Genomic DNA, 20,483 nt, shown 5'->3' on the forward strand with positions numbered 1-20,483 from the left:
CTTTCGTTTAAGGGGGTCCTCTAAAGCACCTATCATGCTCTTCATGGTTCTGTTGAACCTTTCAACCAGCCCATTTGTCTGAGGGTGGTATGCGGTTGAGAACTTGTACGTAACTCTGCAGGTTTTCCACATGGCTTTCATGTAGTGGGACATAAAATTCGACTCCCTGTCTGAGATTACTTCCTTAGGAAACCCAACCCTGGTACAAAATACCAAGGAGGGCCTTAGCCACAGCCAGAGCTGTAACAGCCCTCATAGGAATTGCCTCAGGGTACCTAGTAGCATGGTCTACTACAACAAGTATAAACCTGTTGCCTGAGGAGGTTGGAGGATCAAGGGGACCAACAATGTCAATCTCTACTCTCTCAAATGGGACTCCCACTTCAGGGAGAGGCACTAAAGGTGCCACATTCTTGGAGCCAACCTTACCAGAAGTCTGGCAGATGTTGCAGCTCCTGCAGTACTTATCTACTTCAGCCCCCATCTTTGGCCAATAAAAGTAGAGTGAGAGCCTTTCCTTAGTCTTCTTGAAACTCAAGTGACCAGCCAAAGGAAACTCATGGGCTAACTGCAAGAACTGTAGTCTGTTCTCTTGGGGTACCACAAGTCGTTTGTTGTCCCCAGGTGCAGACTCCATTGGTTCACTGTAGAAGAGGCCATCTTCCCAGTGTAACCGATACTTCCCAGGCTCTTGCCCTTCAGCCTGAGCATCTGCCTGGTGGCGAAGACCTTCCAGAGTTGGACATTCTCTCTGTCCCTTACTGAAGTCTGCCCTGTTGGGTCCACCTTCTGCCAGTAAAGACTGCAGCTCAGGATGGTCAACAGGATCCAGATCTCCAATGAGTTCCTGGGCTTCCACTAGCTCTTCTTCAGAATCTAGTTCTACCACGCAGGGTTGTACCTCCCTCTCAGCCTCAGCTGGAGGGGGAGTTACTGGTGTAACTTTGGACAACCTAGGGGAAGTCCTTGTTGGCTGCACTGGAGCGCTGGCTGTGAGGTTCTTTTTAGAAGTTTTAGGTTTCCCTTTTCCTTCTAGTTTCTTAGAGACAGCAGCTGACATCTCCAGTGGAGCACGAGTGATCTCTTTCTTCATCATCTCCTTGGGAGCACCTCTCATGGTTCGCTCCCTTGCAGGTCTGGTGAGCTCCTGTAAACATTTACTAGGAGGTCTGGCGGTATGTGACACTACTACAAGAGTGTTTAAGTCATTACCCAGCAGAGCCCTTCCTGGCACCTCACTTTGTATGCTGACAGGTATCTTCACAGTCATGTCATTACACTGGATGAGAACTGGTAATTGGGGAAGCATCTGCACAGGCCCCCCAGTTAACTTGGTGAGGCGTTTGGGTGCCTTAGCAACATTCTCAGCCTGAAAAAACGATTTGTCCACCACAGTTATGCTGGCCCCAGTGTCCCTAATGGCAGGAGTCTCCTGACCATTCACCTGGACACTGTCCTTATAATACTCTTTAGTATTATCTGGGATAGAATTATAGACATCTAAGTTCTGTTGTTCCCACAAACCCAGAGACACTAAAGAAACACTGGCTGAGACTCCAATGGGTTCATCAGCCAGCAGTAGAAAGTTTCCACTTGCCATTTGTACTTCCTCCTCTGGAGCGAAGGCTAAGGAGGCAAGCTGGACCCCTGAAGGTTTACCCTTACACCTGGGATCTCCTTTCACATGGTCAGTAGAGCCACAAACAAAGCATTTACCAAATGCTTTCTGGAATGGTGGCTTGTTCTGACCTCCTTCTGGTTTGGCACCAGAAGGTACACTAGCCTGATTTGGTTTCCCTTGTGGCTTACCCTTCTGGTTTTGTTTGGGGCCCTCTTTGGAATTGGAATTATTAGAATTCTCTTTGGAGTCCTTTTTTGGCTGTTTTCCCTCATCCTTTTTCTGAGTATCCCCAGAATCCTTGTGAGTGGCCCTGTTGGCAACCCACAAGTCCACAGCCTTAGCTAACTTCCTGGAATCTAATTCCTTTGAATCAGCCAAGTGCTGTCTGAGCTCAGGAGAGCAGGCATCATAAATTGACTCCAACACCACAAGATTCTTCATTCCTTCATAAGTGTTAACTCTGTAGCCCTTAATCCATCCCTCTAAGTTTTTCAAGCTTCACTCACCCAGGTAGCCCAAGGGGTACCATCATGCTTTTTGAGGGCCCTAAACCTCTTAAGGTACTGGGAAGGGGTTTTCCCAAATCTAGCTATCAAAGCTAGTTTCAAACATTCATAATCCTTCTTATCCACCTCCCCCAACTCCATTACCACATCAGGTGCAACAGGGGGAAGCCTAGAGAACAACCAGGGAAGTAACTCATTCCCTGTGATGTCCTGGAGCCCATGATTATACTCAAACATTTTTAACCAATCCAACACATCCAACTTAGGTTTATACATACCCACTAATTCCTTAGGCATCCGGGGTCTTTTGGGACTGGAACTTCTAGAGGAACCAGAGGAGAGAGAAGCATTTTCCACAGACAACTTCTTCATTTCTAGTTCATGATTAAGCTCTATTTCTCTGAGTCTTAACTCAGCTTGCTTTTGCTCAGCCTGGGCATTCATTCTTCTGAACTCTAGCTCTTGGTTTCTTTCAGATTGAGCAATAAAACGTTTGTACTCTAATTCAAGCTTCATTTTTTCAAGTTCAAAATAAGCAGGGTTACATGTAGGACCTGGTATAGGCCCAGTAGGTACAGTAGGTAAGGCAGACAGAGGCTCAGAGTGGCTAACTTCATTAGGGTCATTTTCCTCTTCTGACTCATTATCAAGACTTTGATTCAGATCAATACCATCACTGTTTTCTACATTTGCTGGGGGGGGGTAGATTCCTCTGTATCACCCAGACTTTGGTTTTCTAACAATCTTTCTATAAGTTCCATTTTCTTGCCCTTCTCAGAGAGATTCTTATGTCTACACAATACTTTTAAGCTATCAGCAGTTTTGGCAGACAATGATTCTAGGGTATAACTCTCCATAGCAGACATAGTTAGAAAATCAGCTTTTTAGTGCTAAGCTCTTTGGTTAGTTGTCCTAAAGTGTTCAAAAAGCACTCTAAAGTGTATACTCAATACAAATCCCACCGTTGTACATCAGTGTTAGCCAGACACCTGTGCAGTTCCCTCTGGGACCACTGCAAAAGATTTAAGACTACAGGTGTTTGGCAGTAAACCCACTTGGTAGCAGTCTGTACCACACAGATTCACTTGGTAGCTGTGGCTGAGCAGTCAGACGTCCCTCAAGAAGAGTTAGGCAGTATACAGGTATTCACAATAGGTCAAAAGAAACAGTAGAACAAGTAAACACTGACCAGAGCTTGGTGTAAAAGAGATATAATTAGTTATTTAAAACCACATCTAGAAAAACACACAGGCACTAATGTTAAGCAGTTCAAAACACGGTCACTAAAAGATATACACACCCTTAGAAGAATATTAGACAAGTCTTAAGTAAAGCCCCACTTATTTTCAGACAGCGGTGAGCGCTTAACGCAGATGGCACTCTAATAATTCGTTTTAAAAGGGAGAGAAAAGCAGAGTATCATTTGAAACAGATCCCAACACTTTCACAAGAACACAACAAGAGAGGAAGGCAAAGTAAAACCGTGAAGTTAGAGTTCAGAAGGCCGGATCCACTTTAAGAGGATCAGAAGGAAATGTGTCCAAGGTCACACGGTTGAAGTGCACAAAAGTCTCGAAAAGGTTCAGAAAGAGTTGGACCAAAAGAAAGGGACCAGTTAGATGGTCAAGGCGGCCAGCCCAATTCAGAAGGTTAAGGGGTTATTATTACCTTGTAGCAATCTTTAGAAAGGGAGGCCTGGCGGACACAGTACCTTAAAGTGGTGAGAATACTCCAGCGGGGGCAGTTGTTCCTGGCAGTGGGTGCAAGTCGGTGCTTCGTCTGGGGGAAGAGAGGATCTCGTCGTGGAGGAAGACAGGAGTCTGTTGCACTGCCAGGGAAGAAGCCAGCTGCGGAGTTCTCAGGTAAAAGGAGCGGTCCTTTTATTCGCGGGGTGCTTGGCACGGGCAATTCGACCACAAGACGTCCTGGGATGCGAGGAAAAGAAGGTAAAATGGTTCTGCCCACCAGTCAGGGGAAGAAGCCTCTCCAGCTGGGAGATCTTCTCTGTCGTCGGGAAGTGGTGAGTCGGTTCCGCAGGGCTCCACCGGTGGTGTCGTTGTGGCAGGTCGGCTCAGCTTCTCCCTCGTCGGATTCTCAGGTCCTGTGGCGACTTCTGAAGTTCCAGTCCCCAAAGCCCTGCTTTTATGCAGCACACCCCCATTCACTCAGCCTAGCTGTCAATCAAACATGCTAAGTGGTGAGCCTGCCGGCTCACCACTTGGGCCAATCACACAAGAGTGTGACTTGAGTTACCAAGGTAACTCAGTCCAGGGTGCCTAAACTCCCTCCCACACCCCCTGTGGTACCCAGACAGAGTGGCACCACTTTTGGAGACTTCTGTGGAGAAGCCCGCTAAAAGTGGAACAAAGGGCTCGACTTGGGTTGGAGTCACAGAAGAGAACACAAACGCCATTTTAGAATCGAGTCCTGGCAAAAAATACCAACCGGGCGAATTAATATGAATAAATAAACCGGCGGTATGTTCGAGGCTATGAGAATTAAATAATTAAAGTTGGTAGCCTCGAACAATGGGAAAATCCCATAGGGATACATTCGCGGTTGAATATAAAAAGTAGTATCCACTGCCAACAGCCAAAACTCGATCAGGGGGGACGGAGACGTGCCCCCTCGACTAACAGACCCCGGGGCAATCGAATTGCCCCGACCAGTACGTCCACAATATGATGGTTTGTACTGGTTTCTGTTCATAATTTGGGACTAGTAAAGCCAATGGTGACTTTACATGCCCTGGGAGGCAGTAGTCAGTCTCAGGGTATGGAGTCTATGGTGGGGTGTCACTATGACACCCCTGTGTCACTGCACGGAGGGTGCTGTGTAACACACATAGTAAAAACACATGAGACCCTATGGAGTAAAGGACCCTATAGCCCATAAAACACATTAACAGTCAAAAAACACCTTAAATCATGTCCAAGAGTGGGAGAAAAAGAGTCTCACTCTTGGCAGGAGAAAAAAACAAACTCCAGAAATGCAGCAAAGCTGCTGGGGGACTCACTAGGTTAGGAAATTCAGCCTAAAGAGAGAATTCTCCCTAACAGTTTCTCCTTGTGCCACTTGAGCCTTGTTTCTGGACATAACCAGATATGTTGCTTCACTCTGTTGGTGCCTACCAGCCTATAATTTGCATTGTTTGGTTACTAATATTTGTATCATTGTACCCACTGAGCTGTCCTTACAATGTGCCTGCATATTCCCACTCTCCTAACTACTGCCTTGACCCTACACTTTCCAAGGGACGTCCATTCTCTCACAACATGGTGCCCTAACTGTTCCTGTCCCGTTTAACAATGTCAACATTATCTAACCCTCCCTTGTGAACCCCATAGGAGCTTCTCCTACCATCAAACATACCCTCTCCCAATATTACCATTGGGCTTTAATCATGGCTCGTTGTGCCACAGGAAACCAAGCTTCACCTCACTGATGAGGCCCAACAAGGCTAACAAATGTCTGAGGCTGCTTGTGTTTCCATTTAGAGTGGACATGGCCAAGCAGCTTGGACTGGTGGCAGTAACACTACTGATTTTCATATGGCTGGTTCACTTCTGCAATGGTGCAGACAGACTATAAACAAGGTTGTAGAAGTTTGTCCAGAGTAATGCCAGTGTTTAAGATTAATTTGAAGTCTTAACCCTCCCATCATCACATCTTCTGGTAACCAGACTTTGACCCAACACACCTGCTGGGTGAGGGACACAGAGGGATTACTCTGGGAGTGCCCCTAGGACTGGGTGCACCCCTGCCAAAGTAGTTGCAGATTTTAAGTCGGGATAAAATAAACTGCAACATTATTAAAGCACAAAGTGAGACAAAAAAGTCATTCTGACCTAACAGCAATTCTTCCAATCCGCATAGGGTGCAAACATGTTGGGGTCCGAATGGTTTGGAATCAGAATCAGACTCATTTGGTGGACATGCCTTTGGCTCAAGCGAGAGGCTTGTGCTTGGAGGAAATCTGAAATCCTTTCCTTTTCTGGAGCTTTTGGTAGAAGCACTGTTAGCTCTACATGTGTTATAAGAGAGAACTGGTTTGAATGGTTGTTAACCTGCTCTTAGAGGCTTAGAAGGCCAAATGTTGACAGGTTGCAGAAAAGTACCCATGTAACTTGTTGTATTAGTGCCATTTTGTATGGGCTTCAACGTCTTATCAACCTGTTGATCAAAAGGCGCTCCACCCCAAATGTCTAACACCTTCACCTGTACATCCGTACAAAGAAAATAGTTAATTTCAGTAAACTCTTTCCGGTTAACTCTATTGGCATTTGTTTAAAACCAATTTTAGCTATATCAACTAAAATGCTAATTACCTGATTTGAGACAGCTTTTACATGTTTTAATATATCAAACACCTTTTTAATTTGGTCCAATGGTAAGTTGTACAATGTAGGTGCCATTTTACACTTTGTCTCCCTATCCATTCTCAAGAGGTTGATTAATGAGACTGCTACTGCTTTCAGAGTTGTTGCAACCATGGCCAAGAGCTTCTTCTGAAAGAAATCCTCCTTTCTGCCTTCTCTGTCCTCTGGTATATAGCACTGAGCTGACATGTTGGAGAACCACCACCTGGTGGCTGAGAAAATATCTGATTTTTGATTTTGCTCTCCTTTGAGGCACTTCAGTAAACCATCTGGAGTTATGAATTTCTTTTAGGCCATGCTTTCGACCTGGTCTCTGAAAAGGGGTTCTCAATTTAAGCAAGCTCCCTTCACATATGTGGTAAAGTATGGGTATTAAAGTGGTCGTTTTTGCAAGCTTTTCGACAAGGTCACTGAGGCCAAAACAATGTAAAGTTCTTCTCATCATGGAACGGGATGCTTTTATCTCATACAATATTGAATCCCTGGATGGACTATCGAGCTGAACATCTTTGGGTATTATAAAAGCAGCCCGTTTGGCCTAACTAGAATTGTGTATGGAATGGACCTGACCTGTCAGGCCCTTACTGGTCTCCAATTTTATCTTTGGATGCATTGTGTGAAGATATCTCTTTCTATTAGGAAAGAGACACAATAAGGGTTCTCTTCTTCTTGTGACAAGGGTCGCTTAGATCTAGATGATGCTCTCAGTGTCCACAATGATACTGGTTGCAATTAAGTTAGTGGAATAAACTTAATCAGATCTCGTGCGACTGGCTTGTCCAAAGCTAGAGGTCAAGAAAGTACAGGTATGGAAGAAACAAGCACCAGCAAAGGAAGTCTTTTGTTGAGTTAAGAGACCTGGGTTTTGAGTAATGGGAGTAACTGCTATCAGCCGTAGAAAACAGAAGAAGAAGTTACTTACCCGTGGTAATGTTCTTTCGATTGGATGTTCCTCCCGCGTTTTCCTCATCTTTTGATATTTCCTTTCCAGCTTCAGCTGCTTTGGAAAAATATTTCCTCGACAGAGGACGCTATGCGCTGGTTCCGTCGACTCAATGTCCCTCGAGGCCCTCCATCCAACATCATCCCCAATATATATGGAGCATGCACCACACCCGTTGGCTTCAGTTCTGTTTTTCCCCCCTTTTTGAGCAATTACTAGCAACCTCATTAGACCGTAATAGACTCTAAAAGAGTGTAAAAACACGTACATTCTACAGTGGGGTAGACTGCGAGGGGCGATGAGGAATATGTGGGAGGAACATCCAATCGAAAGAACGTAACCAACGATAAGTAACATTTTCTTCGAATGGATTGTGTCCTCCCACGTATTCCTCATCTTTTGATAAGACTCCCAAAGCAGTATCAGTCTTGGTGGCGGGAGTAAGAATTTAGACTTGTCCTCAAAGGTTATCATGGACAGAATGAAGGACAGCCTTTCCAAATCCTCCTTCCTGAGTGGAGTTGTGGCAAGAGAATAATATTTTACAAAAGTATGGATTGTAGACAAGTGGCTGCTGCACAGATGTCCTTAATTGGCATCCCTCTTTGTGGAGCAGAAGATGTTGCCATGCCCCTCGTAGAATGGGCCCTCAGACCCTCCGGAGGATCTTTCCCAGTTAATCTGAAACATTCCTCAATAGCCAGACTAATCCATCTGGATAGGGTCTGTTTTGTTACTGCCAAACCTAATTTATGACCTGTATAACCAATAAATAATTTATAATCTTGGTGAAATTTAGACATTCTTGAGACACAGAAACTGAGAGCCCTTCTTGGGTCCACTCTATAAAACCTCTCCACCTCCTTTCCAGGATGTGGAGGCGGGTAAAACATTAGTGAAATAATGTGTTGAGACAAATGGAAGTCAGAGACAATCTTTGGCAGAAAAGGTTTTACTTTAAGAATCACTTTGTCCATATGGAATACAACGTATGGAGGTTTACAAGTGCCTGAAACTCGCTCACCCTGCGGGCTGATGTTATTGCTACCAGCAAAATGTGTTTAATGTCATCAGTCTTACTGGACATGAATGCAGAGGTTATGTTAATAATGTTGGTACAATATTTAAATCCCATAGAGGGACCCGAAAGGGAGTGGGTGGAAAAACATTAGTGAGTCCCTTAAGAAATTGCATGATTAAAGGATTTTAAAGTAGGAAGTTTCCTCTGAGGAGAGCTTGAAGATAGAAAGCGCCACCGGATACCCATTATTGTTCCAATCTGGAGCCCCAGATTCGCTAAGTGTAACAAAAAAGATAACACCACAGGTGCATCACATTGAAAAGGATCCACATTGATTTCCCTGCACCAGCTGCTGAATTTGTTCCAACGGCAGCGATACAAGGATTTTGTTGCTGGTCTTCTGTCCAAAAGCAAAATATCTGTTACGTCATCCAGGAGGTCCCAATACTTATATCTCAACCTCTCAGAAACCATGTGCGAAGGTTGAGTGTCTTGACCTCTGGATGGAGAACCTGACCCTCCTCTCACGAGAGAAGGTCCTCTCTTTGTGGAAGATGCATTTGAGGGCAGATGGACATGTCCAGAGGGTCCGTGTACCACGTCCTCCTGGACCAATCAAGAGCAATTAGAATCACGGGTTTCCCGAACCTTCTTAACCTCCTGATCACGTGAGGAATGATGGGGACTGGAGGAAGCACGTACAGGAGAGAAAACTCACAGTCCACTACGAACACATCCCCTAGAGCTCATCTTGGGGAGAATTCCCTGGAGCACAACAGTTTGCACTTCTGGTTGACAATGATCACAAACAGAACCACTTGAGGGGTTCCCCAAAGGGTGAAGATCTCTTGAAGAACTTCCTGAGCTAGTTCCCATTCGTGGGAGACTGTGCTCTGCCTGCTCAGAGTGTTTGCTTATGTGTTCTCCTCTCTGGCTAGGTGAACTGCTGAAAGGGAGACTCCTTCTTGAATTGCCCAGAGCCAGAGCTGCACTGCCTCTCTGCATAGTGGTAGTGATCCTACGCCTCCTCACATGTTGAGGTAGTACATGGCCACCGTGTTGTCTGTCATTATCAGGACATTCTTTCCCCGCACAGAGGGCAGAAAGGCATTCAGCGCTAATCTGATCACTCTCAGCTCTAAAAGGTTCATATGTAGTTTGGACTCCGATGGAGACCAACGACCGCTGACTGTCAAATCATTGGCGTGAGCTCCCCACCATGTGAGTGAGACATCCCTAACTACTGTTATCTCCAGTCATGGTTTCCAAAAAGGTTCTCCCTTCAGAGTATTGTCCTTGCAGACCCACCACAGAAGATCCTGTGCAACCCTGTTTGGAACCTGATGTTGGTCTGACATCTTGCCCGAGAATTGACACCTCTAAATCCTGAGAGCACATTGAAGGGATCTCCTTCTTAGGCAAGCCTCTGGCACCAGAAAAATGCAGGAGTCCATGAGGCCAAGCAAAATCAGAAAGTTGAAGGCCGGAAGACGCTGGAATCTGGTGACCATCTGCAGAATGTGTTGAGCCCTCAACTCGAGTAGCAATGCTTTCCCCGAGGTTGCATCCAGGACTGCTCCAATAAATTGAAATCTTTAAGATGGTATCATGTGGGACTTCTTGAAATTGAGGGAGAAACCCAGGCTGTGGAGGGAGTGACAGGTGACATTGAGATGTCCTAGGACCTGTTTGGGAGAATGGGCCCTGATCAGCCAATCATCCAGGTAGGGGTAGACGTGAATCCCCCCCTCTCCTGAGACTCGCTGCCACAACTGCCATCAACGTGGTGAAAATCCTCAGGCGGAGGTCAGCCCGAATGGCAGAACTCGAAACTGATAATGAGAACCGCCAACCGTAGGTACCTTCTGTGCTTGTGATGGATAGGAACATGAAACTAAGCAAGGTCTAGGATGGGTCTCATTCCTTCGTCCTTCTTGGGGATTAGAAAATAAGGGGAGTACCAGCCCTTCTTCCTCTCCGGTACAGATACCGGTTCTATAGAACCTTTCTCTAGCAGAGTCAAAATTTCCTGCACAAGGAGCAGATCTGGAATTTTGAATGAGTTGCAAATCCTGACTTTCTCAACCACGCAAATCTGTGTAGTACAGTACTTGTCAGCATGGATCTGCTGATACTGTCTGCAGTATCTAGATCTGATTGTAGGCACTCACACATTGCCTCTTTTCCATCTTTAATGATAGCCAGGAAACCGCCCCTTTCTTCCCCTTCGGTAATGTGATCAGCTTCAATCCCACAGGGCGAACGTGAATTTTGACAAGTCACAAGATACATTTGCAGACTTCAAGGCCATGCTTCCTGCTGTGAGGATCTTCCGCACCCAAGCATCCACACATTTGTCATCCCTTTCCAGAGGAATAGTAGGGTATGCAAGCGGTTTAGTGGACGTTGCCACTTGGACAACCAGACTTTCTGGTGTTGGATGTTTGGTCAAATATTCGGGGTCACTGCTGGTTCGTCTATACTTCATAGAGAAGTTTTTGTTAACTGCAGTGATGGTTTCTGGAGTTTTCCAATTTGATCTGATTCTATTTTGCAGAGCAATATGAAAAGGAAACATGGGATCTTTCTGTGGACCTTGGTCCAGTATGTCTGTTAAATCATCTTGTTCAAAAGGAGGAGCAGGCCTACTCAATCCTAGAAATTCAACTACTTTACTCATGAATTGCCTATACGAGGCATCAGCATGATCAGAAGGGTCTGGTTTACCAACCTCAGGTGATGTGTCTACACCATTGGCTGTCTGAAGGTTTTCATATAATCTTTAATTCTGGATTCTTCAGACATTAAGGCATCTGGAACATTTGTAGTACAATATTGTAAAAGGAGGAGTGTTGTCTTCAGAAGGCTTCTGGTCCTCATAAATTGAGTTTAAGGACCTAAGAAATCTTTCTTAGACAATGTGTTATAAGATTTTTCTTGTACCACTGGTGGTTTCTATGGCTTCTAATTCATCGGCGTCTACAACTTCGAGGTCAATGACGTTGAGTCTTTCGATTCTGGTTTCAAAGTTCTTGACACAGGCATCGACTGCTCCAATGGCAAAAGCGTTGATGGGTTAGGCCCTGTTATTGTCGAAGTTATCGACTTCTTTTTCTTCGATAATGCCCTTGAAGGACTGGATTCTCAACTTGTCGAAGTCCTCGACGATTTCTCATTCGTTCGAGGCCTAGATGGCTCCTGACGAGAATCTGGTTTTCGGCCTAGGCTTGTGGGCGCACAGGATTTAGCCTTCAACTTCCCTATTCCGTCTTTATGCAGAGCGACTGGGGCATGGCTTTTCTTCTTTTCCTTTGAGGAGGTCAGGGCCTCCTTCTCGAATATTTTTATAATTTCTCTCCGAAACTCATCCTACTGAGCCAGAGTGGAGGATTTGGTTGGGCAAGTAATCCTCTCAGGAGAGGAATCACTCAAGGATGAAGGAGATCTACGACATCCCTTTTTTGCCTTCTTAGACAAAGACGAAGAGTGACGTGATTGACTCCTGAATCGAGAACTTTTCTTGGACCTCTCTCGACTCATCGGAAGGATTTTTTTTGAATGATTAGAAGGGAATTTGGAAGTGATCCTACTCACTGCTAATTTACCTTTACGTTCTCTTAGAGCCTTGTCGGTCATAGCCTGACAGGAACCACAGTCTGTCGTGCAATGTTCCGTGTCGAGGCGCCAAAGGCATACGCAGTGGGGATCAGTAATCGTCATTTTTTGCTCCACAATCTTGATATTTTTTTAACCCCGTCTTAGGTGTCGAAGGAGCCGACGAAGAAGACATAATGGGCTTCATTACCAGTAAGGCGGACGGGTTAACGGGACCCGCTAAAAGAGGCGAGCCCGTTAAAACCGTTCCGCCTCATTACAAGCTCCCCTCGCGGGACCCGGTAAGTAACGCCTGGTCAAACCAGGCGTGTTTACCGGGTCCCGCGAGGGGAAGAGGGAGCAAACAACGGGCCGCTCGTAATCGGCCCGTTGTTTGCTCCCTCCCCCATTCCCATTCAGCCCTATTGGGGCTGAATGGGAATGGGGAAGGTCCGGGTCCGGGTTCCTGGAGGGAGAAATTACCAGGCCCTACGAACTCGGAATGACCCGGTAATTCCCCATTCCAGGAACCCGGACCCAGACCCGATTTTGGTGGCAGCCATGCAGCCAATAGCGGCATGGCTAACGCCAAAATCGTAATGAGGCCCAATCTTTTCTAATTCGTAGAAGAACCGAAGCGGGCGTAATTCTCTCGAAAAACTGAACTGAAGCCAACGGGTGCTGTGCATGCTAGCATGCTACATATACGGGTGATGACACTGACTGTTGGACGGGGGCCCTCAAGGGACATCGAGTCGACGGAACCAGAGCGCATTGCCCTCTGTTGAAGAAAACAGTTTTCAAAGCAGCTGAAGATGGAAAGGAAATATCAAAAGATGAGGAATATGTGGTATGACACAATCCATTCGAAATTTAACTTATGAAAGTGGATGTGTTCTTTGTATGTCGTCTACTCCTCATATGCTAGTTGATTTCATAAAAGGATGTACACAAAAACAAGTGGATGTGTTCTTTGTATGTCGTCTACTCCTCATATGCTACTTGATTTCATAAAAGGATGTACACAAAAACAAAAAAAAGCACATAAGAAAAAAGCTGGAAAATGAGTTCACCTGTGTTTGGTAGGCCCTGTCAGCTGAAAAATATTAAAGTACAATTACTCCTGGAACTTTCTCCAGTCCTGAAATCTTTCTTATTACTCTTGCTCTGTCTTGCTCGTTCAATAATATTACTCCCTCTTTCTCTTCCCTCTCACTTCCTGGGCACTGTCCCGAGTACCCTTTTCCATTCCTGATCTACCCTCTTCTCACCCTCCTTTTCCATTTTTGCTTACTGTTGCTCCCTTTCCAGCACTGTGCTCCATCTGTTGTGCCTCCATTTGTATACACTTTCTTTCTCCTCATCAATCCTGCACTGCTTCTCCTTCTACTGTGAGTTCTGTGCATGCCTCCTCTTTTTGTTCCCTCTACATTCATAAGCAGCACCCTATTCTCCTGTCACTATTCATGAGTTCCCTCCGTTTTCCCCCTCTCATTTTCTATTTTTTTTCTCCCCCACTCACCAGTACTCAGCTTACATCGCCTTCATATACTCTGAACTCGTCTTTCTGTGTCCCCTTTTCTTTTCTGGAATTCCTTCTCCCAGTGCTCTTCTCTTTCCCTGTATTAATAATCTATCAATTCCGTTTTTTCTCCCTGTGTGTATTTGAGTCTAACATTCCCTTTCTTTTTGCTCCCTCTTTATTACACCCTTAAATGAGATGAATCCGTGGTGTACGGGCGCTAGGCAGGGTCTCTGCCGTTTAAAAATTCTTACTAGATATTACACATGAACAACTTTAACTAAGAAACCTAAATACAGCATGGGGGTGCAACTAGCATTCACACAAGCATAGCACTGCAAGACAAATGTATCAATAGATCTGAGGCAAGGGCAAACCGGGCCGCCTGTATGTCAGATCTGAACCAAAATCACTACCCTGAATACTCGGGAACCATGTAGGAACACAGATAGGAGAGGGAAAGGAACTGAACACCCTAGCTTCGGGTTCGCCTTCCTCCCCAAGTGCAGGGGGCTTTGGTTGATAGGATGGGATGTTTTGCTTTCTCCCTCTATATAATGTAGTTGTGTTCTCCCTGTATAGAGCGTAGTTGTGACGACCCTTCGGGACCAGAATGGTTTCGGGGTTGCGACTGGGAATGAGAGAGGGACATATAATGAGATATGCATACACAGACAAAAACCCTCTCTGTTCAATGGATTTGAATTACCTGGGAATGGGAAAGCTGTCTCTTTGATCAAAACAAGGTATCCACTTGCTTAGCCATTCTAACTAAAATCATGCGAGACATTAATGTAGAGCGTAGAAGTCCCAAAACGAAATAACACAGAAACAAAGTCCTAATTACCTAATTAATACTTGGAGTCTGGATCTTGATGGAAGAGTCTGCTATGGAGGCTCAGCAAGTTTCTGGGTCCTGGAACAAGAAGTTTGCAAGACACTTGGTCCTTGACGGCGTCCACTATTTTATATTGATTGGCCCGCCAAGCACAATGCACAGTTGTGCCTGCGGTGGCGGTCATTTTGGTGGGGGCAAAGGAATGGCAAGATAACGCTGTGTCCAGAGAGGCTACCACAGACGTCCCGAGAGAAGGGAACTGTTGAAGCCTCGATCAGGTATGTGTTTTCCTGACAGTCATCCCCTCCTAGTTCTCCTCCCTGCAATCAGAGTGGCAGGAGACCCACCCCAAGGTTTCTCAAGAGAGAGTCGATGAAATCTAGCAAGTAAGACGGGAGCGAACATGTCTTTGGCAGGTATCCAAGTACGGTCTACGGGACCTATCTGGTAAGGTGGAACAGCCGTTCTTTTGCCATGAGTATGTTTTCTAGACATTTCTTGGGCATCCATGAGGGGTTCCGTTGCTGTTGTAAATCCTTGCTGTAGTAAACGTAATCTCTCTGCAGTTGCTGGAGTGGGGGAGTCATTGAGAGAAGTGACTGCAAGAGAAACTGGGTGATACCCATTGGATAGATGGAAGGGAGTATCTTGAACGGAGGTGGTGCAGCAAGTCGTTATACGAAAAACTCTGCCAAAGGCAATAGGTTGACCCAATCATAGGACCTTTCTGTAGCATAACAACAGAGATACTGTCCGATAACCTGATTCACCCTCTCTGTTTAACCATTGACCATCGCTTTCAGGGTGGTAGGCAGATGAAAACCTTAACTTGATCCCCAATGTTCTGCTGAGTTCTCTCCAGAAACGTGATACAAATTGTGAACCCCGGTCAGTGACTAAGGATTCCAGAAGACCATGAAGACGGGATATATGGGTCATAAAGAGATGTGGTAGTACGGAAGCAGAAGGAACCTTCAGAATAGCGATGAAGTGGGCCAGTTTGGTAAAACAGTCCACATTGTCAAACTAGAGGTCATGTCCTGTAGACTGGGTAGATCGGAAATAAAGTCCATAGAGTACATTTTCCATGGTCCAGAAGATATAGGTAGTGGTTGTAGTAGGCCCATCATCTTGTGGCGTGGAACTTTAGATCGGGCGAAAGTACCACATCCATGGATATAGCCTATCACATCATCTTGCCAACCTTTCCACCAAGCATACACAGTTTTTTCTAAGGTCTTTCTTACGCTGTAGTGTCCTGCTCCCCCTATGTCATGACACCACTGTAACAATAGGGTTTGGGCAAGTAATGTGGGCAGCCATAGCTTCTTGCCTTTGAAGAATATGCCATGGTGTTCATGGTTTTGTTGATCTTCTTGTAGGAACAGCCTTTTCATACTGAGGGTAAAACTGTTCTTGCAGGCAGTTTTGAAATTTGACAGGTCTATTATATGGATTGTAACCATTAGGGCAGGAGTCACAAAATGTAAACCTTGCAATGATTCAACAATGGGAGAGACTTACGGGAGAGAGCATCAGTCTTTGTGTTTAAGATACTTGGTTTGTAAGTAACTTGGAAGTTGAAGCAAGAGGAAAAAATGGATACAGCGATTCTGTTGCTGTTTGATGGCTCTTGCGCTTTTAAGAAATTCCAGGTTCTTTTGGTCAGTTATCACTAATACTGGATAATTGGCTCCTTCCAAATAATGCCTGCATGTGATGAAGGCTTCCTTGATGGCGAGAAATTCCTTGTCAAAGATGCTGTAGTTTAATTTGGCTGCATTAAGTTTAATTGAGTGATAAGGGATCGATCGGATGGTGGTGTCGGGTTGATGTGTTTTTCTGAGTTAATACGGCCCCTAGGGCATAATCGGATGCATCTGCTTCAATCGTGTAAGGTTTTGAAGGGTCAGGTAATTGCAGTACTGGTGCAGTGGTAAAGGCTGCTTTAAGTCTATCAAAAGCTTCTTGAGTGAGATCGTTTCACTGGAAACATCTCTCTTTCTTGAGGAGTGTTGTTAATGGAAGCAGGAGCTGGGAATAAGCCGGTATAAATCTTCTTAACAAATTGGAGAATCCTAAGAACCTTTGCAGTTCTTTGGAGGTAGAGGGACTGGACAGTCCATTACTGCATCAAACTTTCGAGGATCCATTTCCACTTGATTGGGGAACAGAATATAACCTAAGTATGCTACCTGTTCTTGATGAAACAGACACTTAGATGCCTTGGCATATAAATGATTTTCTCTGGGTTTTGTGTGTAATCTACGTACATGCTGTATGTGTGCCTCTAAGGAGGAAGCAAACACCAAAATGTCATCTAAATAGATGGAACAAAGATATCCATAATGCTTCGAAAGATGTCATTTAAGAAAAACTGGAACTCAGCTGGTGCACTGCATAGCCCAAAGGGAATTACCTTGTACTCATATTGACTGAATCTTGTGCGGAACACTGTCTTCTATTCATCTCCATTGGCACTCCTCACCAAGTTGTAGGTACCTCTTAAGTCGAATTAAGTGTATATCTTGCTACGGCATGCTTGATCTATCAAAACCTTGATCAATGGTAAGGCATATCTGTTTTTAATGGTAATATCATTCAGCTGGCGATAGTCCACACAGGGTCTTTATTTGGTCTCGTCTTTCTTCGGTATAAAGAAAATAGGGGCCCTCACAGGGAAGGAGGAGTTTCATATGAATCCTTTTTTTAGGTTTTCTATAATGTAGTCTTCCAAAATCAGATTTTCTTTCTCTGTGAGGGCATAGGTTCATCCGTATGGAATGTATGATCCTGGTTGTAACTTAATCTGACAATCATAAGGTCTATGTGGGGGCAAACTATTGGCTTCAACAGGATCAAATACATCTGTCAAGTCTTGATATTCGGATAGAAGACTAGGAATCATTATACTTGCTGCAGAAGGACGTGGTTCATACTCCGACATAGGTTGTTGGCAGCTAAGAGGACAGCGATCTCCAGAAAACTTCAATACCCGTCATTTCCAATCGTTGATAGGGTTATGAAAAACCGTCTACGGTATTCCAAGAATTATTTGAAAATTGGGGGGCACGATAGCGTCCAATGAAAGGATTCCTTTTTGTCTTTTAGAACATATCAAATGTAAAGGAAAAGTTTGATGAGTGATTGGTCCTGAAACTAAATTTCGATTCATCCACAGAAATGATAGGTCCGCTACATGTTTTTTTGAGCAATGGAATGTTGTGTAGTTTAGCAAACTGTCCGTCTATGAAGTTCCCGGTGGCTCCACTGTCTATCATGGCCAGGAATTAATCTCAGATTTGTGTATGGTCGTTTAGTAATATCTTAATGATGAAATGCTTTGTGGAGGAAATGTGTTTGAACAACTGTGGGTAGCATTGGTTGAAACTCGTCATCGGCTCCCTTCGGATGGACGAGTTGGTTAGTTTCCTGCTCCCATGGGGGGTTTTGTGGGCATTGCCATAATGAATGTCCAGGTTCCCCACAATAGTAACATAAATCACCTTTCCTTCTCTGTTCACGTTCAGTAGGAGAGACAGGCCGTCCCGTACTGCCTAGCTGCACATATTCATTTTCAGATGGAGGTAAAGGTATCTCATTCCGGAGGGGGCTGCGTCTCCACTTTCTCCCTTTCTCTCACCCCATCTTTGGTCCAATTAGATCACCAAAGTGATGTATTTTTTGAGTTCCGTGGGGGAATAAGAACTTGACTCCGTGTATCTTTGATATCGTCTTTTAATCCTTTCTGAAATAAGGTTAGCTGTACCTCATCAGGCCAGGCTGTTTGTGCAGCGAGATTTTGAAATTGCGTGGTATAGGTCAACAATTCTTTGCTTGCCTGTCTGAGATCAATCAACTCATTTCTGATCGACTGGATGGTGTAATGGTCAAACATGGACCGGAAGGCTTCATAGAAGTGGTTATAATTCCAAAATATGGAATCTTTATTGTCTATTAAGGGTATTACCCAAGCCAAAGCATTTTACTCCATGTTCAGGAAGATAAAGGAGATTTTGGCCTGATCTGAATTATACAATTGTGGGCGGTTCATGAAATGAATCCTACACTAGGTAAAGAAGGGTTTAAAGTCTCTTGTGTCCCCACCATACTTCGACGGCATAGGGGGATTGTCATTACTCGCACCATGACTGCCAGAAGGACTGCTTACTGTGACCGATCCCCATGGAGGACTGACTACAGAAACTTTATCTGTCATGTTTTCAACCTTTCCCTGTAGCACTGTAACAGCTTGATATAGGACAGAATTATCCTGCCTAGATGTGGTGACCTCAGTATGCAATTTATGTAAGGCACCTGTTAATTCTTTGATCATTGTTTCCATGGTTCAGGAGAGTATGAATGTCTTGCAAACTGTCCAATCTAAACCAAAGTCACTGACCTGAACTCTCGGGAACCATCTAGAAAGCACAGCTAGGAGAGGGAAAGAGCTGAACACCCTATTTGAATATAAGAGCTTTGGGTTCCCCTTCCTCCCCAAGTGCGGGGTGCTGTGGTTGGTAGGATGGAATGTTCTGCGTTCTCCGTCTATAGAGCATAGTTGTATTCTCCCTCTACAGAGCGTAGTTGTGACGACCCTCCAGGACCAGAATGGTTTCAGGATTGGGACTGGGAATGAGAAAGGGACACAAAGGCATTGCTAGGTGGGGGCTGAGGGGGCTATAGCCCCGAGTCTTTTGGTTGTAGCCCCAGATAGAAGCTCAGGGATTACAACCATAAGGCTATATCTAGCCCTGAATCCCGCCAGTCACGACATTAGCTTAGCCCCTGATCTTTTCCAGACCTAGCAACACCCCTGGAGGGACATATAATGAGATATGCATAAAGAGACAAAAACCCTCTCTCCCTTCAATGGATGTGAATTACCTGGGAATTGGAAAGCTGTCTTTTTGATCAAAACAAGGCATCCACTTGTTTAGCCATTCCAACTAAAATCATGCGAGGCATTAATGTAGAGCGAAGAAGTCCCAAAACGAAGTAACACAAAAATAAGGTTCTAACTTATACTTAGAGCCTGGATCTTGATGGAAGAGTCTTTTATGGAGGCTCAGCGAGTCTCCGGGCCTTAGAACAAGAGGTTTGCAAGACGCTTGTTCCTGCCGGCATCCACTCTTATAATGAATGGTCTGCCAAACACAACGCTGAGTTATGTCTGCAGTGGTGGCCACTTTGGTGGGGGCGTGGCATGGCAGCACTGAGCGGCCATTTTAGCGAGGGTATGGTGTGGAAAAGTGTGGCCATCTTGGTATGGGCACTGACAGTTTGTGGCGGTCACCTTGGAGACACTGGCAAGCTATGTCCAAAGAGGCTGCCACAAGCATCCCGGGAGAAGGAAACTGTTGGGGCCTTGATCACGTATGTGTTTGCTGACACTGTATGAAACAGTGGTTGAATACTATGTTTCACTCACTGCACCCTTTGTTGTTCCAACTATCACATGAGATTATGATGCATTCTGAGACCATGATCTGTGCTCTAAAACATGTTGTTCTCTAGTTAGTATATGAATTTTATTTGTTGCAAAATGCACCATTTTGCCACATTTTATAAAATCTTTTCTACGGAAGAGGAACAGTCCTCTTAGCCCATGCCTCCCTTATATGGTGAAGCTTGCTGGTTGCACTACTCCGTGTAATAAAAGGATAATTTGACAACATTTTCCTGGGCAACATTTCAGTCCTAGGCTAGTAATAATGCTCACATTTTCCAGGCTGGAGAAATCACATGCTGACAGTTGCCCCTTTGCTCTACTCTGGAACAACTAAGGATTATCTCCCTATTCAGGTTACTGTGTAGTGCACTGCCTCCCTTTCTTACACCTATTCCCTCCCACCTTCCAAGGCACCTACCACCCGAAGGCCCAGAAAAATCTTACCTGAAAAGCAGCACTTGTCCACGGGCACCCACAGCAATGTCCGTCAGTTGGTCACCGGTGAGGTCCATGATCCCATGAAGTGACTGTCCAAAGAATTTCAGCCCAGAGGAGCCACTGATCCTCTGCCAAGCATAACAGGAGCAAATTGTTAAGGGAGAGGAAA

The 20,483-nt window shown here is 45.0% G+C and overlaps 1 protein-coding gene across 4 annotated transcripts in view; it reads right to left on the reverse strand.

Moving 5' to 3' along the window:
- ITGAL (integrin subunit alpha L) overlaps positions 1–20,483 on the reverse strand; it is a 1,445,000-nt gene that overhangs the window by 346,588 nt on the left and 1,077,929 nt on the right. For all 4 annotated transcript variants that reach the window (XM_069651639.1, XM_069651640.1, XM_069651642.1 and 1 more), the window contains one exon: positions 20,321–20,442. In XM_069651639.1, coding sequence (XP_069507740.1) covers positions 20,321–20,442 — 122 coding nt within the window. The remainder of the gene's footprint in view (positions 1–20,320; positions 20,443–20,483) is intronic.

The sequence above is a fragment of the Ambystoma mexicanum genome, chromosome 3p (assembly GCF_040938575.1).
Source record: "Ambystoma mexicanum isolate Mex_15411 chromosome 3p, UKY_AmexF1_1, whole genome shotgun sequence".
NCBI classification, from domain to species: domain Eukaryota; kingdom Metazoa; phylum Chordata; class Amphibia; order Caudata; family Ambystomatidae; genus Ambystoma; species Ambystoma mexicanum.